Source organism: Ruditapes philippinarum, unplaced genomic scaffold (assembly GCF_026571515.1).
Source record: "Ruditapes philippinarum isolate M1 unplaced genomic scaffold, ASM2657151v2 ctg429_1_1_1_1, whole genome shotgun sequence".
Taxonomy (NCBI): Eukaryota; Metazoa; Mollusca; class Bivalvia; order Venerida; family Veneridae; genus Ruditapes; species Ruditapes philippinarum.
The window spans coordinates 478,041-488,533 of NW_026855416.1; the positions used below are offsets into that span (position 1 = coordinate 478,041).

The 10,493-nt window shown below is 30.6% G+C and overlaps 1 protein-coding gene across 1 annotated transcript; it reads left to right on the top strand.

Moving 5' to 3' along the window:
- Positions 1 to 1,583: 1,583 nt before the first annotated feature.
- Positions 1,584 to 5,053, top strand: LOC132743201 (uncharacterized). The gene is made up of 4 exons (XM_060731732.1): positions 1,584 to 2,614; positions 3,234 to 3,331; positions 3,528 to 3,617; positions 4,865 to 5,053. The coding sequence occupies exons 1-4, from the start codon at positions 2,448 to 2,450 to the stop codon at positions 4,912 to 4,914; spliced, it is 405 nt and encodes a 134-aa protein (XP_060587715.1). The 5' UTR covers positions 1,584 to 2,447; the 3' UTR covers positions 4,915 to 5,053.
- Positions 5,054 to 10,493: the final 5,440 nt, after the last annotated feature.

Genomic DNA, 10,493 nt, shown 5'->3' on the forward strand with positions numbered 1-10,493 from the left:
TTTTGTCATTTAGACTCCTTTGTAAGTAGAAATGTTCCTACTAGACAAAATGTGCAAAATAATACTTTATAATAGTTTTACTAAGTGGAATCTTACTGAAATATTACCTTTTATACATCTTTGAACAAATATTTATTTGTCAAGTGTAACTGTTTTTTTTTACAAATATGACGATTGGAATGTTGTGTTTGCTACATTTTTTTTATCAAACTTCAATATGGAATAAGTAACTAAAAGCTCATACAATTTTATCTTCAGAATAATTACACATACTATGCCTTCAATACCATGAGAAGAAATGAGAAAACATTTGATTTCAAATTATATTTCAATATGCTACATGTAATTGAGAATTTTAATTGGTTAATAAATCTCACCTTAAGTTCAAAAGAAAATACAAAATGAAATGACTATGACCTAATTTTGAATGTATCGCAATCGTGTCGTGCTTTTCGTGTCGATATTTATAGTTTATGATTTGAAGGATAAAATTCAAAATCTTTTATAAAAAAGCGTTGTGAAATGTGGTATATGATATTTCGTTAAAACAGATAAGAACCTATATATTAGCTTCATGACCAGCAACTCTGTTACGTGACAAGTTTTTTTTATGAACAAAAAAAACATTGTAATGTATTGCAACACTATACCTTAAACGGGTAGCAGGTGCTCAACTTTGTTTTAGTTTAAAAAACATAAAACATAAGAAACTGGGTAATATAATTGATCTAAAAATTTAAACGGGATAACGTGTAATGAAAACGTATATTATGTGTTTCTAGTATTATATTGGACGTACGTATATTTAGCTATCTGCTCTTTGTTGAACAAAATAATTAAGTTATTGATTAACATTACTGCAAAATCAGTTATAAAATTCAATTTTAGGTTTTAATCATTGGAATGGAAGCAACCTTTTATATGTTTAAATAAAAGTACGGAAAGAACTTAACCAATTTTGAAAGAATGAGATCAAATAAAAATACAAAAAAATATTTTTCATAATTTCGTATTTGTTTTTTATTTGCAATGTGATGCTTTACAGTTTTTTTTAGCTATTTGAAATTCAGGAATGTCATTTGAAAAGTTCCCTTTGTTGGTATCTAAACCATATCAACTCTTGTATGACCATTTTGATTTTTTGTTTGATGTAGGTATTAAAGAAGCAGATTAATGTTAATTTTCATGAAAATGTTGAAATGTATTTAAAAGTAAAATATTGTGAAGTGATCAAAGAAAGTAATTTACACATTGCAAACAGCACTTTAAATCCACCTAAATAATCAAAAAGTTGTCAACATGTAAACATCACGGATACTAATGAGTAATTGCTGTTCGCATTTGAGTTTTAACTCTAGATCTTTATATAATTTACAATAAATAAAGTAATAGAAAGATGAAGATTATGAATAATCAACATAAATGTAATTTACACAATATTTATTACCGTAAAACACTTTCATTGATTTGAAGTAATACGTATAAGAAAAAGGATAAATAAACGAAAGTTGTACATTAGGGAAAAGTCACACAATATACGTACTTACTCCAATATAAGCAGTTTTACAGTCGGCGAGCTCTGGTATCAGCAAGTATATCATATTGACTTGCAGAATGTAATTATACCAGTTTCTTATTGAACTACAATAACAGCTTTTTGCTCCCTGTGGATTTATACAAGATTCCAAAGGTTAATCTTACAAAAACATTCTCGAGATAATTATAAACGGTGTTGTGGTAGTCATGATATATATCGCAATTAACATCGTACATTTCAATTACGGTATATAACAGGTATATAACAGAAGTTTGTATCGCATTTTCCTGCTGAAATAAGATATATTAGTTTCTTGGAAAAGATTGATAGTGTTTGACAAACACAATTTCTCTGACAAGAACAATAATTCTAGGAAACAGTGACATGGAAAATCTGTGCTCCTAGAATTACCATAGCATAGACATGAAAGAGAAACAAGATTTTGTGGGGTGCATAATACGTAAAACTATATCTATGCGGTTGAAAATGTACTTGTGTTCAATTATCGTAAGTTTTCATGTTTGTGTTTGATAGAGATAATATAAAGTTATGATAAAAGAAGAATCGTGGAGTTTAAAATTGAAATGCACAGTGCTTTCCAAAAAAGAGACAGTTATTACGCTATAACAGCAGCAGCTAAATTGATTATTGATCGTGTTAATACAATGCAATAACGGATGGCTTTGTATTAATTATTTATACATTGTATTTTAAAATCAAGTCAAACGATTAGCGCAACAGTTTCACTATTATCACCATATAAGTTGTGTAATATTTTGAAAATGTAAGTGGACAAGCAGACGAAGGGAATCTTCAATTGTTAACATTATTTATTATGGATTAAAGGCTACTTTTGTTTTTCCCTGCTTACTGGATTTATATAAAGAAGAATCATAACAATTAATAGAATATGGTTTCCGTTGGACTGTGTATCTTAGAAACAATAGCTGCAGTAGAAACTATTTTTAGATTAACTCAACAGTATGGACTATTGATGGACAATAATGTAACGCAGGTTGTGGTAGGCGATAATGGCCCAATTTATTTACCAAGGACAGCACCGAGTATGCACCACACGTAAGTGAAGAGATAAATAGTTACTAACGTAATTCAAACTATACAGTTAACAGATGTCAAATCAGTTATCCTGTTATGTAAACATTTAAAATTGTTCGAAAAGAATATAACATTGAATTATAAAATCCGAAGAATGACATGCTTTACTTATTCATGTACATATACACACTTTTTAATGTCATTAAATAAAGATTCATTGAGAAGAATTTAAACCAATCTGTACAATCTTAAATCAGAAATCACTGCAATGATAAAAAAGTAAAACTATGAAAGTCTGTGAGTCCGTGCACAGTTTTATTCGAGAAAAAACAACTACAACTTTTGTAGTGTTTTTATGTTACATACAAACAACAACAACTACAAAACACACACACGCACGCACGTACGCAAAGACACACACACAGACATTAATAGTATTTAACAGTAGGCCAATACAAATAACAAATATTAACTTCATTATTTGCAAAATCGCTTTTCAATGATGTTGAAAATTTGTCATGATTACTTTAGAACGGAACACCGTTGTCAACCATTAAAGACATACTTATTATATTTGTGTGTCATATTTAGTGAGTATCAGACTAAACTATTAAACACACATATATATCTTTTTATGCAGGTCGATCCATCATTACGCTATGCATGGGCTGTGTAGGAATTTTGAAGGCAAAAAGAAGCTGTATAAAGCCATGAAGACCAAGTTATGTCAAATGAAATGTAAGTAAATAAATATTTTCATGACTGTATAATGTAAATTTGACGTGCAATATATCTCATGTCAAAAATTGAAAATGAAAAAAATGCTCAATTTGTACTCTAAATTAAATCACCCGTTGTTATGATTAGTTGTATTCATAACACAATCAAAGTTCACATGATTTACAGAAAACCTATTTTGTTTTTTAAATTTCAGTATCATTTATAGCGGAGTTTGTATTGGATTTATGTAGAGGGAAACATGCTTTGTTGACAAAATGGGTTGGAGAATTATTTGACATTGATGGTAAGAATTGACATACTTCAAACTATTATATGCTTCATTTATTTACCTTATAACATAACTGATTAAAAGGTACAAGTAAACTTCGATATGGATGCATTTTTATAACTTGTGCTTAACTTTGTCTGAATGATGGATTTACATTCTAAATGCTTTTTAAGTAGAGTGAAATTGTAAAAAGTTTATCATAAAAGTAGCAATACTCAATCACTTTAACCTTAATTGTGACCAAAAGTCAACATATGTTTCATCAATATGGCCAATGCGTATGTAGAATATCGTTTTGGAAACTGTAGCAGAATACAAAAAAAGTTGAGCAATAAAGATGATATCCCACACTTAGTATAAAGCTATGGTACCGACGCCTTTTTGTCGGCCATAATATGCTCAAATGAATACATATAATTTTTTATGTAAATTGTGTTAAGTCAATAACATACTTTTATCATAAAATGTAATAATGAGTATCAATAGAAATTCATAATATTGTACAAGAAAAGACGATTTTGAAATACATTTCGCAGCTTTTCTTGCATATTGATCTAGTAGTTGTAACTGTTGACTATACATGGTTTACAATCATTATAATTGCAGTTTGAAAACTGTTTAAAATATTAATTACTTAATGCACTACATTGACTAGGAAAATGACTATTGGGATTGGCAATGATCATTGAATCAATAACATTGCAACAAGCATATCAAACGACTAAAATGCAAAATTCATACACAATATATACAATTGTTAACGAATTTATTTCGTATATTTCATTTTACGTTCAATCATAAACTATTAGATGATTGATTCTTTAGTTATAGTTTTATAGATTATTGCCGGTAGCGAATAGATTATTTTAGATATTATATCTATTTAATTACGTTATATTTTTAAAGCAATATTACGCAATGAAATATTGTCGCGTCGGGAAATTTCGTATTCGTCCGTGAAGTTAGTAGAAAATCACAAATAAAAATCACTGAAACAAAACACTACAATGATTAAGTGTAGCATGCGGTGGCCTAGTTGTTGGGTGTCTGCCCCTTAACCAGGTACGTCAGGGTTCGAATCCTACTGAGGATAACGGCCATGTTTTCTGTTATGACACCAGTACTTGTTTGTTTGTTCTAATAAAAGTTCAGCTTCAGCTTCAGATAAAATTCAAACAACAAGGCATTATTTGTAATATCATATTATTCGTTTTTGAATTGTATGAGCACAATTAAATTGTTAGCCATCTTTCTTTTTTCAGGGGACGGTTTTATTACACATTTCGAGAAACACTCATTTGATGATGTCTAGTGGGTGCATCGTTACTTATTTCCAGATCATTCAAAGTTAGTGAACAAGATGTTTTACGAAAATCATTGAAATAAAAAAGTAATACATATATATATTTAGTCGAAATGCTTGTTTTGTAAAGGGTGTTTTCTAATATAATGTTTTTCAGATAAATCGAATTGCCATTGGTTATTGTTGCTGGGTCATGTGGGGGTTGCGTTCATTGAACGCCGCCTTTCTTTGTTGATCTTGTTTTTCATATTTCACAAATGTTTATATTCATTATGTTGGGGACACTTGTATATTTTAAGTTATATACAAGTTAAATGTTGATGCTGCACATCAAATACGCCGCCAAGTGATGTGAACAGTCACAGGTAATGTACAAAATCAGAGTTGAAAATCGATTTCTATTACAGTTGAATATCCGAAGCACTTACTATTTTTTCTCCATGTTCTTGGTATGTGTCTGAAATTCTCAAATGTTTGTCTGTTGCGACAAAGATTGAAACGTCTGGTCAAAGCAAAATAAATTGGATAACAAGTGAAATTGAAATTATTGGTAAACTTAAAATAAATTTAAGACAATATGTGCCGAGAATTTGTCAATTTAAATATTGGTGCGAATTGCATAATGTTCGAATGATTTTGAGGACGAACTGTTATTTTACAAATAGCGAAAATATGTCTGTAATATCAAATAATAGGTATGAATAAATTTATATATATAATCAATTATTTGTTACGTATTATTTACTTATTTATAAAAGATTAAACTACTTGAATAAACAAAAGATTGCATATTCGCCTAGAATCTAGGTATTTGACCACAAAATGTTATAAAAAATCTAGGCAAAAGAGAACAATCGTCGGTCACAGAATCCTTCAAAATAACCTATTGCAAATATTTGTGATACGTTTTAAAATAAGCGTACATTTTTCACTCACTTAATCTGTTTTGTAACTTAAATGTTAATTATTTAAATGAATAACATGCCGCACACGTTTTGCCTGTCTTTCAAAAAATATTTCCGCTGTGTCCGTAGCGCCAAAATAATCCCCGTTGCATATTTTAGTGATACCTCTTGTTCCCTGCCCGTCATTAGATTATAGACGGGTCTCAACGGGTTTTAAAACGATCGACTATAGAAGGATTTAACTCAATACAGGATTGGAGCAGTACCTCTAGACGCTTGCAGAAACCATGATCACAAAATAGACTAATATCGTTTTTTTTCGCCGATTTTTACATTTTTCATTCATTATCATACATAAATCGGTGTGAAAAGATGAATAAGACCTATTAAAGTTCATTCCGTTGCGTTAAAAGGCAAGATTTTTTTTATGATTCAAGCGCCTTGCCCGATATATACCGGAATACGGTACGGTATTAAGTGTGGTGCTCCAATTCTTTTTTTTAGTCTCACTCTATATAGACTGGCTCATTTGCACGTTATTTATGAGGTAGATAAAATAAGACAATTAAAAAGGAATATAATATTTAAACATGAAACTATCACTTCAGTTAAACGTTTATGTTAATCATTAAAAGCTCTGTGACATGTTGTACATCAGAAAAGCTATTTTTATTAGAAAATTTGAAAACAATTTGATTTTGTTAAAACAAAAAAAAAAATGCACAAAATCAAGTTAAATATTTTCCCCATTGCTATACGGACAAATGCATATCTACTAGACGGCGCGTGCACGCGCCGTCTAACAACTGTTAGTCGTGTGGTATTGCTGGAAGGCAAAAGATGTTTGCTTAACTCAAAAGTTGCTTCATATATTATTAATACATAATTATGTAATTACAATTGCAACAATATATTTTATGATAGTTATTGTTTATCGAGTATCTATAAATTATATAATAATATATTCGACTTTTGAATGTACGTGTCTGAGTTATTTGACGAGAGTTTTCACAAATTTATGTTGTCCTACCGATTTATTCGAAAGTGCAAAATAATGCAAACTAAATATAGATGAAACTGAAAATTGATTTTTAGTACGATTTTCAGTCAAACTGAGTTGATATTGTCTAAAAGCGTTTCGTTTTTTGTTGTTGTTGTCATTTTGTATAGTAAAAAAGGATCAAGGGAATAATCTGAAATTTAGCACTCAAATCTTTCGTTTATTTGATCTACATTAAACGGTATCTAAATTCTGAAGAAGAAAAAACTGTCCAATTCTGTTAAAAGTCCTTTAAGATGCCGTCAAATACAAAGTAAAGTAGGTCCAAGGTCAATGCATTTTGACTTTGACATTTGACGTATTGACACAACAAATGGATGTGACATGTATAACGCCTCATTTAAAAGTTGAAGTTTCAGGGTCATGTCATTTTGTTCAAATGTCACGTTTTTGTTTTGTAATTTAAGGAACGATTGACCGTGACCTTTACCTTTCGATTTATAAACAGATGTGGTAGGTTTTATCAAGTTGCAATACAATTCAGACTTTAACCTCTTATTCAATTGACCTTTATTCAATGAGTTGATGTTTTTTGTCCGGAAATAAAGTTGCAGGTAGAAATCATTTAGTTAAAACAACATACAAAATTTGAAGTTTCTGGTCAATACACTTCCATTCATTGAAAGGCCAGTTTGTTCATAGTGACACAGTTTGAAATTTACAGGTCAGTGATTTTACGTAATTAATAAATAACAGGTCAAAGAAAGCTTTAAATTAATAAAAATTATCTACATAATAAGGCCTTGAAACTACAACTTTTGAATTGATAATGTTGATTAAGGTAAAACAGCTGACGCCGGCTCTCATGATGATGATGACTATTTATTTAAATATCTTTGAACTGAGTTAAAACAACTATATTGTAAAAGGTATCATATTCTAAAGAAGTTTAACGTAAAGACAACTTTTCTTTGCGTCATTCAGTTACAACCCCGCCCAAACTACCGAGACTGTGCGGGATATAGCGGGATTACTTGAGAAGAATTTTAACCTTCAGTCCCTCAACGCGCTGCCAACAAGAGTATGCGGCTTAATTTTGTTGGTGTCAAAGAACTAAAGATTAATTATAACTGTAAGCTTCAAAATGTAAACTCCAAACGGCATTGTAGAAATATTACAATCTGACAATCTTACAACATATAATATGGTCTTTACCTGGTTGAACATCCAAATGTTAAATTTATCTGGGATGGTACGGTTCGGGTTACATCTGACTGATGCACTTAATTCACCTTAATTATCATAAATTCAAGATTCATAATATTATTTCTTTACTCTTTATACTTCATCTTGATACACACAGATTATAACACATGTAACAGTAGAGCAATTTCATGTTCTGTATCTACCTACTTCCGCTGAGACATATACGTACAGGATTCAATTAACCGGAACCCTCTGGTTCCATTGTAAAATTACAATATCGTATTGTGTTATTGTTATATATTACTGAATCATCTGATGATATCTCATGAAGTTTCCTGAATGTTCACTGTCCAAGACAATAACGATACATCCTGTTTTATTATTCATTTCTGATTACAATTGGTTTAAAATCTCTATAATCATTTATGAAGTCGAGCATGAGCATGACATCAAAGAAACGGAAGTTACCATGGAATTTACCATGAATCATGGTTGTAATGAGCATTTTATACATCAATCGAAACTGTATGTGTCATCCTTTAAAAAATAAATACAAAATATATATATATATAATCTTTCAAGAAGTTTCCTAGTTCAATCAAGTAGTTTGTGATTAAAGATGTGTTTGCTTTACAAAATAGATCTGATTGATGTCACAATAGAATGATTAATGTGTGGTGACCATTCCGTTAAAGAGAATTTAGGTATATCTAATGAAGCATTTTATTAAAGTTAAAAACAGTGAAGAGAATTTAGGTATATCTAATGAAACATTTTATTAAAGTTAAAAACAGTAGACTGATGTTGCTTCCATAATTAAATGTTCGATTCTCGAAAGAATGGTACCGTAGAAAAATGCTGGTATTAAACATGCATGACATTTTTTTTATAAAGATAATAAAACGTTCCGGAACAAAATATTATTCTGCAGTTTTAAGTAGGGTTTTAAGCGTTTAGCAAATATTTCGTGCAATCTCCATCCGCTGTTAGGGAAATTACAAAAAAATATTTCTTTCATGTACAAGGCATTTTGGATTTTTTTTTTTTTTCAAACTAAAACATATTTTTGGATACTGCAGGCAAATAGAGATATATTAGCTTAATATACCTAAATGAATTTGTAATATCATGTTTCATTTAACTTACTCATATATAGTTTTAATAAATTATTTCTGTATTATCTTCACGATTCTTAATGCACGTGCAACATATCATTCATCATATATATACGATTCTTTGATAAGTTGTTGTTTAATCATGCAATACATGCGAACACTTTGCATTAGTCATCGTTCGTCAGTCTACATACACCAAATCACCATTCATTTATTTAAACCTGACTACTATAACAAATTACGTTCTTTATACATATATTAATCTTCGGGATAATTAATTCTAAAAATGTTAGTATTGGAGATTTGAATACCGCATAAAAAACTAGAACTGCTACCGACACAGCGTAAATACCCCCGCATACTACTTTCGCAGAATCAACAGTGGTCATTTAGAGCTCAAGGGCAACCTCCCAGCCATATCTGAGGGTAGTAAGCCAGTGCATTGCTAAGTAATGTATTGTACATGTTTTTAGTGTCAAAGATCAAAGTGACCTGGGGGTGTTTTATGACGAATAATGAGAACATAATTAAATGCTTCAAATGTGAAAATGTCAAAATCAATATACTGTGGGCAGGCATTCTTAAGCATTTCAGCTAATTGTTATAAAAGCCCCTGTAACCTTGACATATAACACAGGCACCTTTGACCTAGAGACCTCAAAATCAATGAGGATCATGCACTTGTCATAAATTACCTCAATACTAAATATGAAGACTGTTGACTAAAGCATTCTTTAGCAATTGAACGGAATATCTTTTTGAACTCAAGGCGCCTTTGACTTGACCTTTGAAAAAGTAACCTCAAAATCAACAGGGGTCAAATGGCCAAATGGTCATGACCAACCTCCATGCTAAATATGAAGACTGTGGGTCAAAGGATTCTTAGGTTATTAGATGGACAAGCTTTTTAAAATCAAAGTCCCAGTGACCTTGACCTTTGAACCTGTGACCTCAAAATCAATAGTGGTCATCTAATGGTCATGACTTACCTCCATGCCAAATATAAAAACTGTTGGTCAAAGAATTCTTAGGTCACTGGGCGACAACCTTTGGAAGTAAAGGCCCTGTGACCTTGACCTTTGACCTAGTGACCTTAAAATCAATACGGGTCATCTAATGGTCATGTCTAACCTCCATGCCAAATATGAATACTATGGATTAAAGGATTCTTTAGTTATTTAATTAAAGACCATTCTGACCATGATCTTTGACCTAAGGACTTCAAAATCAATAGGGCTTACCTACTTGTCATTTCCAACCTCAAAACCAAATATGAAGGTTGTTCATTCTTAAGCAAGTAAATGGACAAGCTTTTTTGTAGTAAAGGCCCCCTTTTACCAGTGACCTAAAAAATCCTTTTTT